At 39.8% G+C, this 25655-nt stretch overlaps 1 protein-coding gene across 4 annotated transcripts in view; it reads left to right on the top strand.

Annotated features, from left to right (window-relative positions):
• Positions 1-22055, top strand: part of SLC24A2 (solute carrier family 24 member 2) — a 120442-nt gene extending 98387 nt beyond the window's left edge. For all 4 annotated transcript variants that reach the window (XM_074856191.1, XM_074856189.1, XM_074856190.1 and 1 more), the window contains 4 exons: positions 5088-5216; positions 11826-11915; positions 12360-12526; positions 14536-22055. In XM_074856191.1, coding sequence (XP_074712292.1) covers positions 5088-5216; positions 11826-11915; positions 12360-12526; positions 14536-14785 — 636 coding nt within the window. In that variant the 3' untranslated portion in view covers positions 14786-22055. The remainder of the gene's footprint in view (positions 1-5087; positions 5217-11825; positions 11916-12359; positions 12527-14535) is intronic.
• The last annotated feature ends 3600 nt before the right edge of the window (positions 22056-25655 follow it).

Here is a 25655-nt window from a genome sequence, read left to right as displayed (position 1 = left end):
TCAAGTTGTGTGGGAGCGTTGATCTGCTCGAGGGTAGGAAGGCTCTACGAGGGATGGGGACAGGCTGGATCTATGGGCTGAGGCCAGCTGTATGAGATTCAACAAGGCTGAATGCTGGGTCCTACACTTGAGTCACAACAACCCCACACAATGCTACGGGCATGGGGAAGAGTGGCTGGAAAGCTGCTCGGTGGAAATGGATCTGGGGGTGTTGGTCAACAGCCGGCTGAATGAGCTGACAGTGTGCCCAGGTGGCCAAGAAGGCCAGTAGCATCCTGGCTTGTGTCAGAAATAGCGTGGCCAGCAGGACTAGGGAAGTGATAGTCCCCCTGTACTCGGTACTGGTGAAGCCGCGCCTTGAATACTGTGTTCAGTTTTGGGTCCTTTACTACAAGAAAGACATTGAGGTGCTGGAGCACATCCAAAGAAGAGCAATGAAGCTGGTGAAGGATCTAGGGAACAAGTCTTATGAGGAGCAGTTGAGGGAACTGGGGTTGTTTGGACTTGAGAAAAGGAGGCTCAACTACATGAAGTGAGTTTGTAGCCAGGTGGATGTTGGTCTCTTCTCCCAAGTAACAAGAGATAGGACACGAGGAAATGGCTTCAAGTTGTGTCAGGGGAGGTTTAGACTGGATATTAGGAAAAATTTCTTCACCAAAAGGGTTGCCAAGCTTTGGAACAGGCTACGCAGGGAAGTGGTTGTGTCACCATCCCTGCAGGTATGGTGTAGATGTGGCACTTAGGGACATGGTTTAGTGGTGGACTTGGCAGTGCTAGGTTAACAGTTGGACTTTATGATCTTAAAGGTATTTTCCAACCTATATGAATCTATGATTCTATGAATTTGTGGAAGATGAAAAAATATGCCACATTCCAATACTTCTTTCCAGAGTGCCCGTATCTTACCATTGCCAGAATTAAGATACAGGTCTAAATGTGTGTTTGGTCTGACTTAATATGGCTGTTTCTGTCCTCTTTAGTCCAGTCAATCTTACCATATAATAAAAAAACTGTAGAGATTTTACACTACTTTATCCTCTCTCACCTCCCCCAAATCACTTATTACCTACCAAACATCAACCTTTAAATGTAGCCTGGGAAAAGTTCTTCAGATTATCATTCCAGTTAAGTGATACTGGTGCCAGTCATTTCTGCCAGGAACAGTATCGATGTGTTTAATGACTATCCAGAACACAGAATTAATGCTATTTGTATTAATATAAGTAAACTGATAATATTTGTGTGTTCATTGGCATATTCCGGACAAGACACTGAAATGGACTTGGAAATATAGGAGAACCATGATTGTCTGTACAGCTTCAGGTTTTACTTGACTATATATAATATGACCTGTGTTTTTGTTAATTTTAGGCTCTTATGAAACTTTGCATGGATATTGGATTATCATCACAGTTCATAATGTCAGCTGATGCAGCTTTCCTATATGTTCACGCCAGTATCTTTACAGCTGATTAGCTACAGAATCATAACAGGGAATGAGTTTTGAGGTAGGACTCATTTGCATATAGATGGGTAGGTAGTACCACCTGAGCTGGCCTAGAGAAATGGAGATTTTTTGCATAGTGGTGGCAAGTATGTCAGAAATGAGCAGAATATTCTCCACCTCTGATGGAGCATGTGAAGGTCAAGTGAGATAGCAGAAGGTATATAAAATGGCACCACTATATGTGTGTTTAGGCAACTTAATTCCACTATGTATATCATGTTATCACTACGTTTTTCTTCTTAACAATTGCAGAGGACGATCATACCGAACATTGCAAGTACTGAGTTTTCATCATACAGACTAAAATAAATCAAAACTATAGTTTCAGACTGAGTTTCTACAAACTGTGAGAATGCATATTCAGTATGTACATTGCAGATAGGCTGGAACCACAGACAGTGCACACAGTCTCCACCATAAATCCGTGCTGAGTCATTTTATATCATCGCTGCTTCGTCCAGAGCATGACACTCACATTTGCATGGTTTTATAGCTGCCAAGATTATATCCCATTCATGTCTTCAACCTCAGTGGATAGTTCAGCATTGCTTTGAAATTCATGGAAGATAGATTTACAAATACGTTGAACTTCCTTACTTCCACTGATTTTTGGAAGGTCAGCATTTGAAAATCAAATGCTGATTCTGATTTACAAAATAGGAAATGGAGATCCAGTCTGTAGCACCTGTAATGCATTCTGGAGTTAAACAAGCGAGAAAAAGGGTTTTGCCCTACTGCACTGTGAGCTCAAGTTTGGCCTTATCTTTTGGGGATATTTGTCTTGGGGAGAGGGATGAGGCAATAAAACCTGAAGGTGAAAGGATCTCAAACAGATGGATCAAGGTTTCTCAGGAGACATCTGCAATCTCCATATGTAATTCTTTGTGGTCCTTTGCTACAGCCACTCATGTTGCCCGTGTTCTTGTGGTAGCTCAATGCTGTCTGACACAGACATGAGACCAGAATGAGGCCTAGTGTTGAAGTACGGTGTGTACTGGCACAATACTGCATGAACCAACTTGGGTATTAATTTGCATACATTTTGCAGACTCATGTGCAAACTCAGACTAATGTAAAGCTTTTGTTGTGATTAAATAGGGTTGTTAATCATGGCTAATCTCTAAAGACAGCAATTCAGGAAGTACTTTGTCACTCAGTGTTGTTTATGAAGCAGTCATTTATGGAGCTTTATTCCAGCTGAGTCCACTGCTTGAATAATACACAGGACACTCAGAAAGTTACCTAGGCAACCCTTCAATTGGTCCTCTTGTGCTCAAATTTTAACTCACTCTTCATATTTCAAAACTAAGCGTCCATATCAGATTGATTTTCCCACTCCAACAGCATCTACCGGCATGGAAAAGGAATAGATTTTGTTTTTAGGAAGTAGCCCCACAAACTCCTGCACAAGCCCAGTCCCCCAAAAGTCAAGCTTCAGTAAATTGCAGCAGTGAAATATAGATCATCTGCCCACTTTGGTAAAGAGCTGAAAGGTAAAAGCAAAAGCTAGCCTCTTGTGCTGCTCATGAGCCTCTTAAGTACTGTGTGGAGTGTGACAAATTGTGCCTATGTACAGTTTTAAAATCTTTTAATGATTATACCTGTTGTAACTTGTTCACTTTACTGTCATCTTGCAATCATGCAACTTGGAAGTTTCACAAAGTGTGGAGGTTAACAAAGTATTGTCTTCTGTTGACATCAACACATAACTGTCAAAGTAGTTGCAGTCTGCCAGTTTGTCAAGAGGTAAACAGGGATTTGGTTCCAGTCCATCGGTGTCAGCTGATTCAGTCATGATGGAAGATCCTGAGCTAAGAGTTGGGCTTGCTGATCAGTTTGTGTAGATGAGTAGTTGAACAATTCAGGAGTTCATAATAGTGGAATAATTAAGACCTGTTCTTCAATCAAAGTTAGCAGTAAGTAGAGAATGTTATGAACAGTACCAACATATGCTGACATTTCATCAACAACTCTTTTGCTTAGAAAAAAATAACTGATGTGGTCATTCAGATGACTGCTTCTTATAATATTGTCGTAAGGTTTATGTAAGCAATCTTAAGACAGGAGAGTAACTGACAAGAAACCTGTATTATAAATCTATGGGAAGAGTAACTTGCACACTACAGAGAGGACTGAGTTCTCAATTGTTATCTTTTTGCAAAAGAAGAAAACAAGAACACTACATGAAGAAGTAGTTGCATACCACTCATGCTCTCAAGCAAACACAGTTTTCACGAGGTACTCTTTTTTGGACTTCTTTAGCTTTCACTGAGCTCTCTAGGAATCTTTCCAGAGGCTTAACAAGGTTTGCATATATGTGAAAGAACCATTTAGGCCATTTTTTCTGTTGCCTTATTCTGTAGTATAAATTAGATTCATGTGCAGTTCTGGAGACATTGCCTACTTATGTTAAAAGTTAAGAAGTTACTCTGATACATACCCCCAAAAGGCTGAATCATGCTCACTTTGTTTGCTTTCTGTGGGAGCCTGAGAGGGCTCCATTTTGTTAGCAGAAGCAGTCTAAGGAAAGAGAAGTGTGTGGCAGCCAAAAGGTTTTCTGTCGTTGGAGGTCACTATACACCTACTCTGTAATAGAGATGACAGGTGAACAGCAAACACATAATACTAGACTAGAGATTGATGTGAAAGTCAGCTACACAAACAGGAGAGGAATGTCTTTCCTTTAGTTTTAACACCAAGCTGTTGAGAATACTGCTGCGTTGTGGCTGCTCTAAAAATGAGAGTCTCAGGCTGGAGATAAGGAGAAGCCTTTTCCCCATGAGGACAGCCCAGTGGTGGAGCTGGGGTCCCGGGAGGCTGGGCCATCTCCATCCTTGGTGGTTTCACAGCTTGACTGGGCAGAGCCCTGAACAGCCTGGTCTGATGCCCCCAGCTGAGCAGTGGAGATCCCCAGGTCCCTGCCAGCCTGAATTACCCTATGGTCCTATGAACAAGAAAATAACATATATATAAAAAAATATATCCCTCCCCCGCTCCCTCCCTCAAATAGTAATTTTTTAAGTTACAGAAGTTTAAAAAGTTAGATGTATGTATACATATACATACACACATATAATTGTGCTTACGTGCATATATATGTTTGTGCACACACACACAAACACATACTTTCTCTCTCTCTCTCTCCCCACTCCCTGCCTCCCTCTCCCTATCCTATCTGTGCACCCAGGATTGATGCAGCCGTGACCAGTTTTGATCCCTGACTAGGCTAGCCCACATCCCAAGGGAGAACCTGTGGGAAGGGGTATCAGAGGCACAAGGTTCCCCTCAAGGGACAAGGCCCGACACTGCTCCGTGCATCCCAAGGGACCAGCATCACTGTCAGCATAGCCACAGACGCATGTCCTCAGGCAGCCTGTCTGGAGGGATACCTCATAGTCTGGCCAAAGTATTTGTACTGTGTCCTAGCTAATGTCGTTAGGTAGGTTTGGTGTTAATGCAATGTTTTCAGACCCCACGGGTTCTCACTGAAACACAGCACAGTCCTCTGGACTCCTCCTTAAAGAATCCCTAACCTCATTCATCCACTTTAATATTCTGCTCACTGCCACTTTTCTTACAGAATGAAGAGGATGAGGACCAGCCTCTCAGCCTGGCCTGGCCTGACACCCCACGCAAGCAGCTCACCTACCTTCTTGTATTACCCATTGTTTTTCCACTGTGGGTTTCCCTCCCAGATGTCAGAAAACCTGTAAGTAACAGTTGTTGTAAGTCAGTGTGTTCTGCACAACAGGGTTCTCTCTAGCTAAATGCTAAAGAGGGAGTGTAGTGGATTTTTGTAAAATAGAGCTAATGATTTTTTACAAATAGTTTCTTTTTTGAAGAGTCACAACATCAGTCTTCAAATCTTCAAATGGGTGCTTATGGGCAACTGGCTTGTAATAACTCTTTAAAGATTACCATTTGTATTCACTAATATTTTATGACACAGAGTGAAAGCTCTTAAAACTTCTTTGGGACCTTCACATCTGCATTTCTAGATCTCCACTTAATATCACATAAGTGCGGAGGAAGTCTGTCCATCTGCAGTGCCCTAAAAAGTACAACTGGAAAGACTTTAGACTGTCTAAATTTTCTCTGTGGTTCAAAAATAATGATACACATTTCTCTTAAATGCATGTTCTACTACACCGTTGTCTTCTACTTGTCATCTTTTAATTTTCATACTATAACAAGCTCCGTAAGTCCTTCCATATTTAAAATACTTGCTAGTTTTGTCTCAAACACCGCTTGAAGTAATATAAGACTGATTATTAATACAAATGACTTATTGTGACAAGTTATCAAGTCTTACCACTTTTATATTCACATACACAAATAGACCTGACTGGGGAGGCTCATGGAAAGTAAAAGAAAAAAAGTCAAGAGCTGAAAAAATCCTTTAGTAGTGTTTTAACCTCTTTTCCTTTCTGGATCAAAAATAGATTTAAAACTGCTGCAAGAGAGGGATGCACATCTTATAACATTATAAATCAACACTCTGAATTCTTTTTTCCTCCTCACACACACACTGAAAAACTTTCCCATCCCACACACTGAAAAACTGCAATTCAGTGCAAGAAACAAGCTAAAATAAGACCTCTGGTTTGTTTTTAGATAAAGGTTTCTGAAAGGATATGAGCTGACATTTTCCCTTCCAATCTTTAAGCTTTCTTCTTAAAGTTTTCAAACAACTCTGATAACCACTTTTTGTTTGGTGACATGGCATACTATATGAATTTCAAAATTGTTTATTTCTGTATTTATGCCCTCCTTTTATCATTCAAAACCATCCCTGTATTTTTTTTCACAATTTGGCCAAAAATGAGAAAGTACTGCTAAGAAATAAATATGTGCATTATTTTGAATTTTGAAAATCTGAAGTTAACATCAATAGACATGTAGCCTTATTCAATACTCTGTACTGTACAAATGAGAACAGTTGTTACAATAATGGTTTTGGAAAGAGACTTATCTCAAGAAGTTGTGTGCAACTGTGTGGTATGTGTGGTAATTAACACTAGTATTGTTCACCAGCAGAACTGGCATGCTGACATCCTACAGCTAAAATACCTTGTTGTAACACAAAAGATAAGCACAGTTGTGTATGCCAGGTACTTCAATGGGCAACAGAGTTTTGGAATTTCATTCACTGAAAGAAGTAGTTTTTATACAGAAGTAAAAGAAATGTAGTTTCTAATTGCATATAGTGATAACAGAAGAGATAACAGGCTGTATCAGTATGACAAGCTGCTTACTTTAAACATTGCTGTCAAAGAATTAACCAGATGGTTGCATAAACTGTCTAACTTTTCAAGGACACTTCATTAGTGTGTTTGTCTCTAAAATATTCTCATTTATGGCTGTGTGCCATCCCCACTATTCCCTTCATAACAAAACCAAAACCCAATATCACAGCTCAGCATGTGCATCAGGAAACAACTTTCCATGAAACCTGCGAGGCAAAAGTTAAAACGAACCTAAAATAATACTTAAATAGATTTTGTAGCTAAGTCTACCATCAGGGGCTTGATTTACAAGCATGGTAATTTTAGTCAGAAACCCAAATTCTGCATCAGGATGCTCAGATTAGCATGTGGATATATAAAATGAATGCTTTTCTGCTATATACTGACTTGAGAGACCGTATGGAGCCTTTGACATCTTCTGTGGGTGTTCACTTTTCAAAAATGATTCTCCTTTCCTCCTAGAGTCTCTTTTCTGAAGTATTTTTTACCTCCACATAATGGAGATGGTTTGACTGCGTTTACTTGTACTATACCAAGCTATATTTAGCTGCATGAGACCCAGAACTCTAGAAAAATTATTTTATATACAAGTTTCTAGCAATAAAGTTAGCAAAATCTTTGCTGCCTTATTATACTTGGGTGTACACATATGCAGATTTTTATATAGTTAGAGTAGATTATGCATTAGTTCAGCTCTTACTGATTCAAAGCTGACATGTTTTAATGTGTGTTTAGTGCCTTGATAATATCTGCTCACATTAAGCTGGTATATATTAAAATCCTTACTGTAACATCGATAATCTTTCTGGCAGTACACCAGAGGTAGATACACCCTTGGGGAATTTTCTACCTGACTTTCTGTTCAGGTGTTTTGAACAATAATGGGTATTTTTCCTTTACTAATAGCTTATTTCCCCTGTGGCTCTGTAAAGGCCACAAATGTAACTGTCCACCTCCTGCAGTAAGGGATATTGAAAAATTGAAAGGAAAATGACATGACCGATGTGGCCCAGTGGGTCAGTGCCAGATATTGAACATCATCTCTTATGTTATAGCCATATGCACTGTCCATCCCTTTGTGTTACAAGCCAGAAAAATGGCTATCAGGACTTCAGTCCTGCAGTCACTGGACCCATGTGGGGCAGTTTGTTGTATCTCTGCAAATTCCCATTACAAATGAAGAGGTACATGAACTCTTGTTGCCATACAGAGATGCACTGTTACCAAGGGGACAAGGACAAGATGTTCCTGCACAGATCCAGTTACAGGAGCAGGTTCTGAGTAATCAGATTTAAGCACTGTCAAGTATGAAAGGAAAATCAAAGCTTGCAATGCAGATAATTTATGTATGAGACAAACATATGATTCATTCAGGTTAAAGATGTTGGTAATAATACTGGCTAAAATTAAGACAGTTACTTTGCAAAATATTAAGCGCTCAATATCTTTCAGGACCAGGCTCTTAGAAGAAAAACCTTCATACTTGGATAATTCTTGCTACTTAAAGTCCTGTTTTTCAGACACTGGCATGAAATCAATACAGAAATGTACCAAGAAAAATGTCCTTAAGATCACTAATAGACAGGAACAGTACCAATCCAACCAACCTACAGTGAAACTGCAAAATTCTTTCTCTTTTGTTAAAAGAAAATAGCATATGAACTGTATGAGCCATGGCTTTTCTCATTTTTCTGTTACCATGACCACAACAGAACCAATTGGTAATAAACTGGGCTCTCTGTCTTTACAAGGCAACCATCACAACAGCTACCAGAAAAGGTGGAGAAAAGTATTGCTGTCTGCTGTCTCTGACTAATGTCTCTGACTAAGGAAAATGCTTGGAATCGGCAGCTTTCCCTATTTCCAAGAGCTAGGGAATTGCGATGAGATAAATCTCAAAAGAATGCTGTCATTAGTTACTAAATAAGCATGATTATTATTATTATACTCTGGAAATAAAATCCAGCATCCAAAAAATAATCAGCACTCTCATTACTGCTTTTTAAGAGTTTCATCTATATGCAAATTATATAGCAGCATCTATGGAGTCCATTCTTGGTTTCGTCACCTGTAATATGTACAGGCTTTAAATTTTGCCCATCTTGAATTTTTATGTTCCCCCTCTTAAAACAGGTAATTAAACTGTTAAGTCTATTAAAGTAGTCTTAGTCTTGAACTGTTGCTTATCAGTTAATTTTACTGGGAGAGGATTAACTAATACTGGCTAGGATTACACATGCTGCAAAGTTACTGAGTTGTAATTCTTAGCCATCCAATTCTGTGGGTGTCTGACTCGGGCAATGTCTTGTTATTTTGGAAGAACATTTGATATATATAATCACACTGACAGAGAGCTATTACTGGCCAGTACAGCTCTTGCTGTACTAGTTCTGTGTAAGCCAATGTATGCTTGTATCTTGAGTGCTGTATAGTGATTATTCAAATTGCATTGCTGTGAGGTGCTCTTTGTAGAATTTTGTGACCAACTACAGCAAGCTTATTGCTTCATCATCTCATTCACCATATGTGTTGCCAGAAAAGCCCAGCTTTCGTAAGCAAGACAGAACATGTTAAGACATACTAAGAATGGTGAAAAAGAAGTGCTAGCTATTTAGTTTAGAAAAGGGAAATTGCTGCTTAGATTAGTTTATCCCTTCTGGACTCAGTTCTCCTCTCACTGGTGTCAGATCACTGTTTTAACAGCCATCTTTGTGTTCCTTTCAAATTGTGTTCCTTTTCAGACTAAGGTCTTCTGTCCCCAGTGCATGTAAAGTTTTGATTTTAAAATTAGAAGTCCATCTGAGTAGGTTTAAACATTGGAAGTTTGTTATCAGATTTTCTGATTTGATAAAAATGTAAACTCTGTTTTGAAAAAGTAGCTCTGTTTACTCTCTAAAGAGTTAAGAAGCAGTTAAGAAGCAGATCAACCAAAGTACCCTGGGCAGTTCTAGAAACAGTGCTTGTGACAGTAATGGAATCTGTATGAAAAGGATGTTTCCAGGTACCGTTGTGGCTATTTATTTATATAAATAAATAATATTTATATTTATGCCTATATTTAAAGATAATTAATTTAAAACACCTATTGGAATTATTTTCTTACTCCAAGAGAAGTCCAGTTATTTATTTATATATGAGGGGTTGGGGGGGGGGATGTGTTGTTAAATCTGCGCTATCTTTAATGTGTGTTCCTAGGTATAGTCAGTTGTAGAGTTCTGTAGGTCATGTTAGTCATTGCTTACAAGCTCAGCTTTCAGGAGAGCCTTTAGCATTATACAAAGTACCCACAGGGAGTGAGTAAGTGTTCTGTAACACAGCCTACAGCTGCACCTGCTGCTAGAGCAGATATAGACCTTTTAATTGTCCTGTCCTGTCGATGAGTGTGCACAATTGCCATTGCTGACTTTACATTTTTCCATCAGTAATTTCAATGAGCTGAAGACCAGCCTTGCTCTTTTCTGGTTCAGATGACAAAAGACAGGGTCATTCCCGCATGACCAGCTCTAATGGCCAGCCTAATGCACTGAGCACCTCTTAATCCACAGCTACCCATGCTGATCAGTTCCTAAACTTGAGGCTGTCCCATGTAAATGCCTCTTGTGTCTGTTATACAAGAAAAGCTGGCTGTGCAGCTCTGTAAACTCCCTAAAAAAGAGGGCTTTTTAATTATTGCTATTATTACTATTATCATCATCATCTTCTTGCTTGAGCAAGATGCACTGGCAAAATCCAAACAGTATTTTCACTCCAAAAGTCATGTTTAGGGAAAGCCCAGCAGTCCTGTCTGCTCCCACAACACCTAGGAATGACCCATAGGCTAATGAGTCTCCTGGTGCAGCAGGGGCATGTCCTGCAATGGAGAGGGGTACAGGCAAGGTCTGCTGCCCATAAATTCTGGAGGCCCCTGCAGAGACAAGTGGAAGTGGATTTAGCAAGGACTTAACAGCAAAAGATAGTGCAGGATCAAGCAGCAGATGGGACAGGTATTCAAAGTGGTGTAACTTCCACAACCAGTCCTACTGGTTATTCATGAATTGTAGGACTCTGCTAGTGGCACATCGGAAGTCATCTGGGGTGAGGATCTGTATTCAGAAGGACGATGCCCATAAAGATTGTGGTTTCATTCAAGACTGGTAGCATTCATTCACAGTACAAATTTAATTTTAAACACTAATTTGATTTAGACAGTGATTGCCTGGTACGGTACTGCAGTCACATTTCCTTCCACTAGTAGTTAACTTGATCTCTTTTTGTTACATTGATCTAGCTAGCCAACAGAAAATATGGATAATGCAAAAGGCTGTAAAGAACAGAAACCAAAATAAATCATTAATCTGAATATAACCCATTAATTGGCTGCAAGAATGATATCTATTCAAAGTTTGTCATTAGTAAGGGAGACACTGAGAATGACAATGAAGTTACTTTGGTGTTACACAGATTTTTTAATTCATTGAAGGGCCTCAGAGTGTGTTTTCCATGTTTTTATAACAAACTTCTGTACAAAACAAAGCATGGCAAATATGTGCTTAATGTATCTTACGTTCTAATTGAGAAAGTAGGCTGTTTTCCCAATAAAAGTAAATGCCCTAATATATATTAGATGTGTATTTTTCCAGCTCTGTCATAGCCCTTGTTATACGGACTGTGAAAGGTGTTGCACAAAGTTATTAATGAAACGTATGGATATGTGTTTTAGCAATTTGAAAACATTCTTTCTGAATAAGCATGAAGTTATTAATAAATGTAGAAGTGAAACCACCATTAAGCTAAACACATATGCAAAATGTGGCATAACAGAATGTGAAACAAATGACAACCCAAAACTTGCTATTCATCATACAAAATATCAGGAGATGTTATCTTACAACTGAAGTTGTAGGTAAGTGTAGGGAGTCAGTTTCTTACTATTCTTGACATTTATTTTGATCATGTGATGATGATCAGAGTAGCTGGTCAGAACAGGTGGTCAGAAAAAATGAGAGGCCACTCTTATTTTCAGAAGAAAATAAGAGTACAGCACCTCAGCTTTCAACACAGGTGTTCACTGTTTCTCTTTGTTTCTGTTTCAGAGGTCAAGAAGATTTTTTCCTATTACATTTTTTGGCTCTATCAGCTGGATTGCATTCTTTTCTTACTTAATGGTCTGGTGGGCACATCAGGTAAGGAGGTGATGCTGGTACAAAAACACAAACCCTGCGCTGTGTTTTGCACTGTGAGAGACCATTTAGAATCAGAGTGTATCATCTGTGTCATGCTGAGTAGGTGCTTTATTTTAGGAGCTGCAACCATAGATGAAGTAAATCACTACTCAGTAAATGGAAAGTAGTTCAGAGAGCTGTGGCTGTCCTGACCACAGGACTTGATCATTCTGGTAACATCAGAGCCATCAGCAACTGCTTGTCAATACCTACTGGTTCTATTTGACAATTTTATCTTTCTCCTGAAATGTGGAAATGTGTGAAAACGAGTAATTCTCCAATCTTGCCTGTATTCTCCAAGCTAGTCAGCAAGCTCCAGGATAATATTCCTGGTTAAACAGGTTTACAGAAGAAAGCATTTCTTCACCACAGGACTTTTTGCTGGTTTTGCTTAAACCCTTTTAGGTTGGAGAGACCATTGGTATTAGTGAAGAAATCATGGGATTGACTATTCTAGCTGCTGGGACATCCATTCCTGACCTTATTACCAGTGTTATTGTAGCACGCAAAGGTCTAGGGGACATGGCTGTATCCAGTTCTGTCGGAAGCAACATATTTGACATCACAGTGGGGTAAGTCTTACAGCAAGAAAATGGTGTCAACTGTAACAAGTCTTTTGTTCTTAGCATGTTGCCATGGTTTTGCCAAGGTGTGGCCTACAATGATTTTCTGCTATTGGTGCTTAAAAAGGAGAGCATTGTGAATATGCAACAGATGTTACTATTTCAAGTGCTCAGACATTTGCATGGAATTGTTACAAATTTGTTGCCTAATTCTGTCTTTGATACATTACAGAGTTGCCTAGGCAAGTGAATTGCCATTAAAAAGTATACAAGAGTTCCAAGAAGGAATTTCTGAAGCTGTTTATGTTTTTGTCAGGTTGCTGTTGTTTGCTTACGTTACCACTCATTGTGCTTATACTAGTGCTTTCTTTATAAATGATGGTCAGGAACAATTAATTGCCTCTGCAGTATTCAACATGTTTGCTGTAATAAAACCAGAATGTCATTGTTTTGTGTAGCTCATTTAGGCTGTTGCTGACATGACTTTTTTATATACCTGGCAAATCCCAAATTACAAACTAATTCTCTGTTACCACACAGGAACCATTGTACAGCTCTGACAATGTGAAACAACATAAAATTGTGCACAAATGTGCTATATACCGCTTCATGGCACCTCTAGGATAATGATGTGTAGCATATGATCAGAGTTCAAATTCCTTTTTGATACCAAGGTAGATCAGGTCCAGAAATGTTGTAATCTATGCATCAGTGTTTAAAAAACGTGCAGAAAATATACAGACAAACTTTGTCTTTATTCCCGCAGAATCATGACCATACTCTCAGTTTCTCCATCTTTGGTTGTTTCTTGCTATCACACATGCAGAAGAACAGGTCTAATCATAGTCATAGTCCCGAACAGCCCTAGTCATAGAACAGATCATGGGTTTTGCTTCTGAAAATATACCAGCAACTGCACAGGTACAAAAAGGGGTCATGAAGTTAGAGTGGATAGTAAATGGCTTTTTTACTCCACCTGCTAGCTAATAGCAGTACATTTGGACACAGCAGAAAAACTGGGCCACTTTTTTCTATTAATCCAGAAGCATGAAGTATTTGCAATTAGATCTATAAGCAGCAGACCTGCAAAATATATGAAAACATTATTCACTACCATGTGCTTCAACTTAGAGCGCATAGAGTGCACTACAAAACTTTTCTCTGTTGAAATGCTTTCTTACTTTTCTTAAAATTTTTAATATTCCTGCCAATGGAAACATTGTTGTCCTGCACCAGTCTGCTAGACCTGGTATATTTACAACAGAAATGGCACAGTTGAGCTGTAGGCTAGTGTAGTTAGTACTGAGGCTGTAATAAATTATTATGTCTTGAGCTGCTTATTCAAAGTTTGAAGGTTGTTAGCTTCTGACAGCTCTCTTGATGCTTTCTAAGCCTGCTAAGCTCTGATCAGTGGCTTAAATATTTATTTCAGCTTGATGTCTTCCAGAGGCATGGTGCCTCATTCTGTGGCATCAGAGATGAGAAATGCAATGACAGCAAATACAGAAATAGAAATTAAGCTGGTGTTCAGTTGAAGTTCACATTTTAACACAGGTTTATACAGTAAATGTGGATCGAGGCTTTTAAGGGCCAAATTCTGGGGACAGTGCCTTGCAGAGTGCTGGTTCTTCATGGCAAGGACATGTCTTTATGTGACCTACCCTCCTGCCATGCAGGCTCTTGGAAAGTAGAAGTAGATTCTTCTGCAGATGGTCTGAAATCCAGAAACAAGTGAAAAGGGTCTTCCTGCTCACCTGGTTTGTCAGCCAAGCGAAATATAATTCAACAGTGTAACTGGTAGAAGAGTGAGGAGCCCAAATTCCTTGTGTTCTCCGCAAGAACGACAAGCAAGCTGACAAATTAGATTTATATACATATTAGAATTCTGAGTTAAACTCTTCCAGCCTCACTTTATGCGGGAAGAATCTGGTTGTATTTTGAACTGCCTCCAGAAACTTTCTAGTGTCCCTTTCTGCACTTCTGCAATGTTTCAAATTTATTTTTCTGTTTCTTAACAGCCTTCCTCTTCCGTGGCTCCTGTATGCTGTGATTAACAGGTTTGCCCCGGTGGCAGTCAGCAGCAATGGTCTGTTCTGTGCGATTGTCCTCCTCTTCATCATGCTGCTCTTTGTCATCCTCTCCATCGCTTTCTGCAAGTGGAGGATGAATAAAATCCTGGGCTTTCTCATGTTTGGGCTTTATTTTGTGTTCCTGGTTGTCAGTGTCCTCCTGGAGGACAAAGTTATCCAGTGTCCTGTCTCCATCTAGTGGAAAGCGCTGTTTCTTGAGAAAAAAATAACCAAGCGATATATATTTATTCAAAAAAATATATATCAAAATGAAACAGCAAAAAACAATAATGGAAAGCTTCTATGAGAAAAACCCATGGATTTGTAAATTTCCTCTCCCTCAATTTTAAAAGAGAGAAAGAAAAAAAAGAAAAGAAAGAAAAGGAAAGAAAAAAGGAAAGAAAGAAAAAAGGAAAGAAAAAAGAAAGAGAAAGAGAAAGAGAGAAACAAAGAAAGAAAGAGAAAGAAAGAGAAAGAAAGAAAGAAAGAAAGAAAGAAAGAAAGAAAGAAAGAAAGAAAGAAAGAAAGAAAGAAAGAAAGAAAGAAAGAAAGAAAGAAAGAAAGAAAGAAAGAAAGAAAGAAAGAAAGAAAGAAAGAAAGAAAGAAAGAAAGAAAGAAAGAAAGAAAGAAAGAAAGAAAGAAAGAAAGAAAGAAAGAAAGAAAGAAAGAAAGAGGAAGAATACAAAGGGTGGATCCTAATGCTGAAGAATGACCTCTGCTGGACTGTGCAATCACATGTGAAGGACTGAGTCCAGCTGTGCTGAGGTTTTATTTGTCTGCCGCACAACATCCTTGCTGCTCAGTGTTGGCGATGCTGCACCTGCGTGGAAACTGTGAAAGCTACTGCTTCTCCTGTGCCTATGGTACCTACCCACAGACTTCTCATTCTCTGTAGTAGTATACACAGACACATGGCATGCTCAGTTCTTAAAGCTCTCATCTTCTAAGGGGAATGCTAATATTAACTTTGTGGAGGCACCACCCCACACATACCCTGGTATGGGATTTTTCTGATAATCTGCTGAAATTCCTGAGTGGAAAGCATACATCGAGCTCATGAGCAGGGAAGATATTGCACGTCTCTTCATATAAGTGGATTTGTATGATCTGATTTCAGCAAAGCCAGGGAGTTATCAGTGTTTTGATCCTCTGCATCACGGGCCTGTAATGGCAATCAGCAGGATGTTAATGGTGGTTTATTACATCTTGCAAAACTCTTCAGATTCCAGAAACTCTGTCTCTGGCACGGAAGGGGCAATGCTGCCTGGCCATTTTGTAACTGGTGCAGATTTTCATTGCATTCACATGCAAAGACCAGAATGGGGATACTCCTTCTCTAATAGCAATGCAGCATGCAGAGAGATGATACAACTACATCAACACACCATTTTTCCTAATGCAGCAATACCAGCAACAGTACCAGTGGCTTTCAGATGCTGTTAGCATTATGAGTTTGCCTTTTCATGCCAGAAGAAAAAAGGCTAATTTGCTTATGCATAGAATTTAATACAAAAAATAGAAGTAGTTGTAAAGTGGCAGCCTAATTGCTGAAGTGGATATATGTTTTACAGGCTTTCACTATTACTTGGAGTGTAAGGACCTTCACAGATACATATAGCCATTGATGTAAGAGATCCCCAGCTGATATACAAAGCTGGGGCAGTCTATATCTGCTCTTATAAATCTTGAAACTAGGTAGGAGAAACTTAGCAATTTAAATATAGTGGAGCTGCAGGAAACCTACATGAAAATTCTCCAGTATTGCTAGAAGTGTGAATGTCTAAAGAAACCCAGGAAGGAGTGAAAATGCAATACCCTTTTTACCGATTTCCTGAGAGGAGAAGGTCCAAACCTAGAACAAAAAAAATAAGGAGGGAGAAAGCAATGAGATATTCATCTTTCCTGTTGTTTGAGTCATTAAAAAATAAAAATAAAAAGGGAAGACTGGAATGGGTATTAAGAAATAACTTCAGATAATCGTTGTTTGTTCAAATCTTTTGTGCAGTTAGAGTTCATGAAATTTCAGCACATTTCTGTGACCTGTTTCAACATTGTTTTGTATCCGTATTGTGCTCACAATGGCACTGCCATGCTCATGGCTGTGTAACAGAAGGCTCAGCACATTTTGTCTTGTCTATTTTTCTGTGTTCCATACTGTTTGCTTCTCACTCATTCCCTTTGTCCTTTACTGTTCTTCTGTCATATGTTTTTGTGTATAACAGTATCTGGTTAGAGAGTAAGGACTTTGACAGAAAACAATGGTAGAGAAAATGGTAAAAAAATACATATTAAAAATTACTAAAATGTTAATATTATGTGATATCATGAAGGAAAAAAGTGAGATACTAATGAACAAAAGCAAGAAAACTAGGAGTTACAATGTCTGCTACTCATGTCTTGTCCTAAGGTATTAAGTCGTAGCTACAGTCAGAATCAGTATTTGATCTTAACCATATATTTGCAACATCTTTTGCTTCTTAGTACTTTTTAGTGTGAGCTTCTCTCATTGTGAGCAAAACTGTCTGTGTATTTAAGATTCGGTTTTAACAATAGTGCTGCCCACCTCAACCTTTGCGTCTACGGTTGTACAAAATGAAAAGATAGGTTTATGCATACCTACAGTGCCCTCTACTGACAAAAACAGCAATCTTGCCAGAGCAAATCTATAACCCAAATTCTGAGCTCAAATGAAACAGGTGACCTGAGATACAGAGCTGACTCCACAGTATAATCTGTCCCAGAGGAGTCACCAAATGCTTTTATTTCTGATGACAGTGCTCAAAACAGCCAATCTTTTCCCAAGGGAGCAGAATAAGACAGAGTGATCTAAAAGAACATGTGCAGGATCATGATAGGTCTGGGTGCTTACAATATACAAAGATGCCCAGATTCACTGATCTGAAATTTCAAATCAAGAGACCAAGGAAGGGCAAGAGTCTGATCTCTGTTCAGTACATTCCTCAGTACATTACTTCTTTTTCTTTTTCTTTTTCTTTTTCTTTTTCTTTTTCTTTTTTTTTAATTTTTTCTCTTTTTCTTTTTTTTTTTTTATGGATTCATGGCCAGCATAATGTAACTCCCACACTGGAAAGGAAAAAGCTCTGCCTGAGTTTGAGAGCTGTAAGAGCACTCTAGTGTGCTCTGCAAAGTGAGGGCAGCAGTAGCAAAGACTACTGCCCCATGAGGGCAGGTAGGGAGAAAAGAGTAACCGATTAAAAGCCCTATTGCCCTACTGGGAATATTTCAGTCCAAAGTTGGCATCAGCATCTTGAAGGAAGAAATTTATGTGTAGGGCTAAGGGCTGATATCCTGTAATGACATTTGTATACTGTCTTAAAATATACCTGATTCGTTTATTTCCTGTCTCTGCTTGCCCCTATGTTTTTCTTGGAAGGTATTAAAAGTAATTTTTTCCCCTCAGGAATAAGACACCTCACAGCTCCCACTGCCTTACATCTGCTGGGCAGACCATTATTCAAATGATTGAATAACTGTGTGGTCAATGGCAGCTCAGGTCCAGAGGTAATAGGAGAGATTTCAGTTGTCTGGTGCTTTCTGTGGAGGCTGGCTGTGAAAGTTTGTTATACTTATACCAAGGCAGCTTTCTACATAACTGCTTGGGTAAACGGTTTCAGGATACTTGCACATGGATGTGCTCTCTGGTTACAAGGAACAGCTGTGCCTGTAGAGAAAAGAGAGGAATGAGATAGAGGGAGAAGAATGGCCCCTTATCCCACACAGGTGGAGTTTGCAAATCTTAAACTGAAGTGCTGAGAGAACAGCTGAGAGCTGCTGCAACCCAGTGACTGGATGTCCAGAAGCTGTCCAGGTTCAATGCTGCCAAAAATGCACACCACTTGTTAAGGCACTCCTATTTTACAATGACAGCAGATTTGCCAGTATAAAGTGTTTCTCGTTGTTCATAACTGTTTCAGTGTGGGATCCATGAACGTTTCTCAACATTGTACACCTAGAAGTCAAAATTAAATTTCTATTTTCTTCAGTTAAAGTTCTGAATGACTTCATTAGGGATCTAGTCCTCTAAACTGCCCGAATTCTACAGTGAGTTGTCAGCCTTGAAGCCTCTTCCACCTGCCTGTGTATCTGTGCCCATTTATTCAATTGATGCTGCTGTCTGCATAATCCTTATGAAGCATAAATGAATAATTAATACAGAAATTGGTGTTGTGATCAAGATCCTGTTCTAGCTTAGTATTTTCAGGACAACACCAGGTTGGCAACACAATAAGTAAGATAAGAATGCAACTCCAGTTTAAACAGCCATCTCTCGGTGCCACTGTCACACCTGAACAGAACCAATGTTGGACATGATTTTTGGAAGGGATTTACAATAGCATTTGAGTACGATTGTGGGTTGGAAGGTAACCCGTTTTAAAGATTTTCTGCACTAACTTCACTGGAATTAACGAAGAGAATGCACTCCATCAGTACAAAATACCATTTGAGTCCTACAAGGATTTGCTGTTTTCCACTTAAAAAAACAAAAGAAAAAGTTTCCCTCTGCAGAAGCCACCATGGTAGAATCTGTAGGGTAAATGCTATAGAAGCGTGATAAAAAGTGTGATATGAGGATGATCTCCATGTAGACATGGAAAAATCTTTCAGCAAACCTCTGTGTTTTAAATTAACTATTTTACCAAAAGCTAGCGCTTTCTTGTAGTGCAGACAGGCTCTCTGTGACTGTATGCCTCTGCCTATATATTGAATTGATGTGGCTGTCTGCATAATCTTTATGAAGCGTAAAGCACAGTGGGTGACAAAGAAGCTTATCTAGATGTCATTTGATGTTTGTAATAGCAATGAATCTACCGTGTAATTTCCACATATGCTACTCCGAGGTAGTTTATGGTCACTGTCACTCATGGTATTGTTGTGTGTGGATATGAAGGTCTGCAAAGCAGTAGGTTAAACATGTGGTTAATCCAAGTACTGTAAAAATAGATGCTTAGAAATATTCTTAATATTTGGGTGTTTTTTAAGGGATTATTTCTCTGGTTGTCTTTTACTTCATTACCTATTTTGCGAAAAAGGGGATATACAATGTTTTTTAATTATTATTTCAGCAGTAATTCCTTAAATAGCATCTTGTGGTCCATATAACTTATGTTCTGAATCAAATATGAGTCTGTATCAGATGGATTTATTTAATTTATAACAAAGAAATAATCCCTTCTCCAACAACTGCCCTGCTAAAATCCAGAATATTTCTGCCATTAACTGGGCAAGATACAGATTTTTATCCTGGGATCCCATATTTCATAAATGCACTTGCCTAACAAACATAATTGTCCTGAGAGCTATGTACAAAGAGAAAAATTGCATTCACTTATATTCTTGGAAACCATTTTACCTCTTGTAAATAACAATGACACAACTAACTGAGAAAAAGGCATGATTAGTTCCTTTGAGCAGGTGATTCTTGTTTTCCTGTTATTCCTGGAAAGTTTGATGCGAGAACTTGCAGCTGGAAACATATCTGCAGAAAGTGATTTTGAGATCAGCAAATTAGAGAGTTTGCACTCAACAGTGTGGAGAAGAGTTCTGCTCCAGCCTTCCAACAGATGTGGATTTCACTCCTGGTTGATGTTAAAATTATCCTTCTTGGATCTGTTGCCATCAGTTACAGGAATATCAGTATTGAGATATCCATCATTTCCATTGGGACTGGGGAGAGTAACTTCCACACTGAAGTTATGCAATTCAGTACACCCATCCGATATAGAAGTCATATATGGATCACAGCCCCATAGGCCGGACGAGTCATCCTGTAGATCTGCTGTGTGTTGATAGTTGTCAGTGTATGGCATCTCAGGACTCGTCTGCCTGGATGGGCGCAGCTAGTTTGCGTGTTCCCCTGCCCATGCTCCTGCCTGGCTGGATGTAAGCCATGTCTTCTCCAGAAGCCATGTAATCCCATTAGTGTGACGCTGAGCCCGTGCTCCTAGCCAGCCAGATGCAGGTCAGCCCCAGCCTAGAAGCCATGTCACCACTTGGAGCATGTGTAGACCAGACACACAATTGGCCACATTGTTCCTATATGAGCCATAAGTGGCCCAGGACAAGATTTGAGTAAGAAATAATGTAATTCAAGATTAGTAAATGAACTGTACATTCATGTAGATTTATTGTAAATTCACTGCTCATCAAACAAACCCAATCCAAACAATGAAATTTTTATGCGTTTTTAAAGATCTTGCACTTTACTATTTTTTATTTTATTTTATGTCACATAGTTGTCTTAATGCAAAAATAAGCCATAAAAAACCCAGAAGACTAGTATGGGGTTTCTAAATAAGGGGATCATTAATTTTAAAGTAAAGAATCCATTTCATGTCTCTGTTTAAGGTATAATGTAAAATACTGTCAAATAAATGTACAGAAAGCAGGATCTGGTTTTGCCTTAGTGAAGCTGTAAGTCAGGGGGAGTTTGCTTATACCCTTGAGCTTCCCCGTGGGACTGTACAAAATGCTGCACACTGCCGTTGCAGCAGGGGCTCAATCCTGCCATCCTTGTTCACCCCAGAAGAAGGAATACAATGCTTGCAGAGTCAGGCCCAGTGAAGCAATTAAATCATCCTATTACTCTAATGCTTTCTCCCACTGAGATCACAGTAAAGGAAGCTCCTCATATTTTAGTAAGTTTATGAGACGAGTTACTTCTGTCACATCTGTTTTACAAAAGAGTTAAAATTTTCAGGGTCAGGCTATCCAATAGAAATCAACCATTTCTTTTAATCCCCCATCAAAATTAACTAATGCCAAAGGGATTTTGCTTGGTTTTATATTCATTTGCATTATCAAGATCTCTGTTACACAGCTTTAATTTTGCAATCCTGACTCTGGGGAGTTGACTCACTTAAGTAGAAATTATTTCTGTCACTTAAGAGGGCAAGATCAGGCCACTGTGTTGTCATGTGAAAATAATAGTAGCATGTAATAACTGACAATCAGATGCTATTTTTGTAATAAAGCTTTTTTAGCTTGTTTGTTTCACTTTGTAGTCTCATACTCTTTCAACTCTCATTTTCAACTTGTTGTAAGAAGAATCTGAAGAAGTCCCCCATCTTACTCATTTCAAGCTTAAAAAAAAATACATTGCCATGGAAGCCAGTCCAGGCAAACCCCTGAAAATTCCAGGTTTTCTCATGAGTTTATGTGTATGGATCATTATTCACTAGATGAAACTCTTCTATCTCTGAATCAGTATGTTCTCTGTGAATATAAGTTTGTATATAGTATGAAAGTTACCTTTATTTGTACATAGGCTCTCGGAAATAATCCCTTCTATCAAAGGTCCTACTTCACTGTATCTACAGAATGTTTCACTATGGCATGTACACTTTCTCACCTTATGATATCAATACAGAGCTCTTCATATAAATCACTTTATGTAATTGAGTTGTCTAAGTGTGAATAACAGTAGCAACAATAAATAATAATAAAAAGACTTAACAGTGTGGTTTTTGCTCAGTATCTTCTGTCTTAATTGTCTTGGACTTGCTGTAGCTCTGAAAATAGTATTTTAACTACTTGCTCTGGGTTGAATGATGATCTGCAATGCTACTCTTCATCATAAGTGTTCAAGCAACACTAGTTGCCTCTTGACATGTCCCCATGCTATCTGCTGTGCATACACAGAGTAAGGAAAACATCTGTGTTCCAGTGAGCTTAAAATTTAGTTACAAGGATTTTTTTGTCTACAGCCCAGTGTGAATCCACCAGTTGACAACTTCCTGGAGCTGTGTACATCTGGAGCCCTGTGGTCTGTTTGGGCCAAGTTCCCCTATGTTTCTTTAGTGACACGTTTGCTCCCAGATTGTTTTGAATGCCACTCTTTGGTTTGACACCTTCTCATTTCATTTTCAGGCTGCAGTCTGTCATCCTTCCAGGTAGGATTTAGTCTGTGCCCTGCTTTGAGCCCAGAGGGCAACCACAAGGCTGCTCGCTCACTCCTTCCCCCTCAAGAATGGGAAGGAGAAAAAACAAGAGGCTTGGGAATCGAGGTAAGGACAGAGAGGGATGATTCACCCATTATGGTCATGGGCAAGAGATAGACTCCTTAGGGGAAGAAAAATAATATCAATTTAATTCAAACACTAACAACAAAAACACTTAACAGAGTAGGACAGTGAGAAGCATTACCACATCTTAAAAACACCTTCCCCCAACCCCACTCTTCTTCCTGGGCTCAGCTTTGCTCTGAATTTCTCAACCTCCTCCCCGCCAGCAGCACACGGGGCAGGGAATGGAGGATGTGGTCAGTCCCACCACTCCTTCTTCCTTGGAGTGGGGTGGGGGGACTCCTCACACTCTTCCCCTGCTCCAGCATGGTGTCCCTCTCACAGGAGACAGTCCTCCATGAACTTTCTCTAACATGAGTCCTTCCCACAGGATGCAGCTCTTCCCAAAATGCTCCAGCATGGGTCCCTCCTGTGTGTTGCAGTCCTCCCAGTGCTGAACTACAACAGTGGGGGCTTCTTCCCACAGAGTCCCAGCCTCATTTGGGTGCAGCCACCTGCTCCAGTGTGGGGTCCTCCAGGGGCTGCAGGTGGGCATCTGCTCCACTGGTGACCTCCATGGCTGGCAGTGGGGGCAGTCCTACCCTCTCACCACAGGATACAGGGGAGTCTCTGCTCCAGTGTACCTCCCCCTTCCTCCTCCTTTCTTCCACTGACCTTGGTGTTGGCAGAGGTGTCCTCCTCACAAGTCCTCAGAACTCCAACTCCGCCTCCCTGGTTCCCCCTCTTAAATACCTTATGGCAGAGGCACAGCCACCATTGCTAACTGGCTTGTGCTTGGTGCAAAGGTGGGTCTGACTTGGAGCTGGGGGAGCTTTGAGAAGCTTCTCACAGGGGGCCACTGTTGTATCCCCCTCTTCTGGTACCAAAATCCCCATCACACACACAAACCCAACACAGTCTGTCATTGGATGAATGATACATTTAAACAAAAGAATGATCTTCAATAAATGGCAGCAAAAGAAAATCAGTGATGTTAAAAATTGCCAATAATGAACCAAACTTTACATCTTTACAAGTTATAAAAGGTTAGAATAGCTGTTATTACTTACTGTTTCTCCTGTAGTAGCCCCAGGAAGTCACCTTCCACAGTGAATCAAGACATTTTTTATGATGCATTGTGCCAACCCTAAAGGTGCGAGCTCAGGACAGAGATTCTTCATTTATCTTTAACCATACTAGAGCTTTAAAATTTTAGATTGGAAACAACAAAAGAACTTTGTAAATAGACTAAGAGTTGAGAACAGTGATTGTCCTGAAACATTCATGCCTGCCAAATGGGAAAAACAACAAGGTCAAGCAGATTCTACAAAAAGCAAAATTGGTGTATGCTGCAAGGCACATGGGGGATGCTTTGAAATTTAGGTTGGAGATAGAGAGTTTTAAAGAAAGACTGTGTTAGGCTTTATCTGAGAAGTGAACATTCATACACACACACACATACACACACACACAGGCATTCACAGCTGTTTACTGATTGTGTGTTTTCTTACCCCACTGCTTGGTAACTTTTGAGCCCTGCCTCAACTTCAGTCACTTTTGAAAGTGAGTAGAGGATTTAAAAACCTTCATTACCACAGCAGGCCTTGATGGTATATGACTGGTGTGAGCAGGGGAAGGAGAAAAATATATTAAATATCCTCCTCAATTCTGTTTGGGAGAATGATGGCAAATTTCCTTGCCAACTGTTTCCCCTTCCACGAGCAAGTACTTTACTGCCTTGTCTGTAGTGTCTAAAAACCACAAACCTCTGTTCATTTACTATTACTTTTTCATTTACAAGTAGTTATATCTGGGGTGTTTATTGGCAGGAGGAAAGTGATGTGCGTTGTTAAAACTGAGTATTTAATCCCTCTCCTGGAAAGACTTCAGAGCTTCCCTTTAAAACAGGGAATTCCCTTTCTGTGAACGCATCTGTCAGAGAAATAAATATTTGTGCCAGATACCTGCAAAGAATACAGAGAGATAGACTACAGATTATAGCCCTAAAGAGATGTTTTAATCATCCCTTCATCTCCTATTTGTGCAAATTTCCTCATCACAGTTTGGATAACATACATTTGTTCTGGGCAACGTTTTTTTGGGGCAGGGTGATGAGGTATCAGTGACTAGTCTGTACACCTACAGTATTGCCTCTGAGGCCTCAAACTCAAACCAAACCATTTGTTGCATGCTGAATACAAGGGTCATATGCAGAGAAATTACCAGCGTCCCCTAAATTGAAAAGCACCACATTGAATGTTTAAGCAACAGATTGACAGGGATCTTTGAATGAACAAGAGATGCCCTGCAAAGCATTGAGTTACCTGCAACCACTTTTCACCTGTCCACCAGCAATGAAGAGTAAATAACAGCCCTCCACTACAACTTTCCCCTAACTGCTGCCATAAATGTGTGAAACTGCAGGTGCTGGTTCCTGTGTAATGAAGGATTGTCTGCAGTGGTGCTGGATGAGAGCCAAAGAGGAGGTCTGGCTTGCTGTCTAAGGCAGAGGAGGAAGTGGGTGTGAGGGTATGTTTCTGTGTACTGTCTTGCTAGGGAAAATATGCCACATCACTGGACCTTGAGTTTGATGTTGTATTCCAGAGAGAAGGGCAGGAAGGGAAGGCTCTGAAGAAAACTGATACAAAAAATATCAGTTACAATTTCTGTCTGTCCTGGTTTAACCAGGATAGGGTTACGTTTCCCCAGCAGTGGGGGGGGAGCTCTAGCCGGGTTATTCAGATACCATGCGGACGTCACATCCTGGCAGGTCACATTTTCCTGGCGCGGGAGCGCGGTGCACTCGTGGTTTTGTACATCGTGCTTCAAACTGCTGTATTTGGTAGCTATTTTGCTCTGTTCATTGCTATCACTATTACTGTTATTGTTATTGTTGTTGTTGGTTGTGTTGCTATTGCACTGTTGTATTAAACCTTTCCTTATTTCAGTTTTGGGGCTTCGTATTTCACTCCCTTTGTGGGGGAGGGGCAGCGGCCGCGTGGTCTCAGACCCCGGCAGGGGCTAAACCATCACACTGTCCAAAAGGAC

The sequence above is a fragment of the Strix uralensis genome, chromosome Z (assembly GCF_047716275.1).
Source record: "Strix uralensis isolate ZFMK-TIS-50842 chromosome Z, bStrUra1, whole genome shotgun sequence".
Lineage (NCBI taxonomy): Eukaryota > Metazoa > Chordata > Aves > Strigiformes > Strigidae > Strix > Strix uralensis.
Note: the sequence above shows the minus strand (reverse complement) of the source record. Positions and strands in the feature narration are given on the sequence as shown.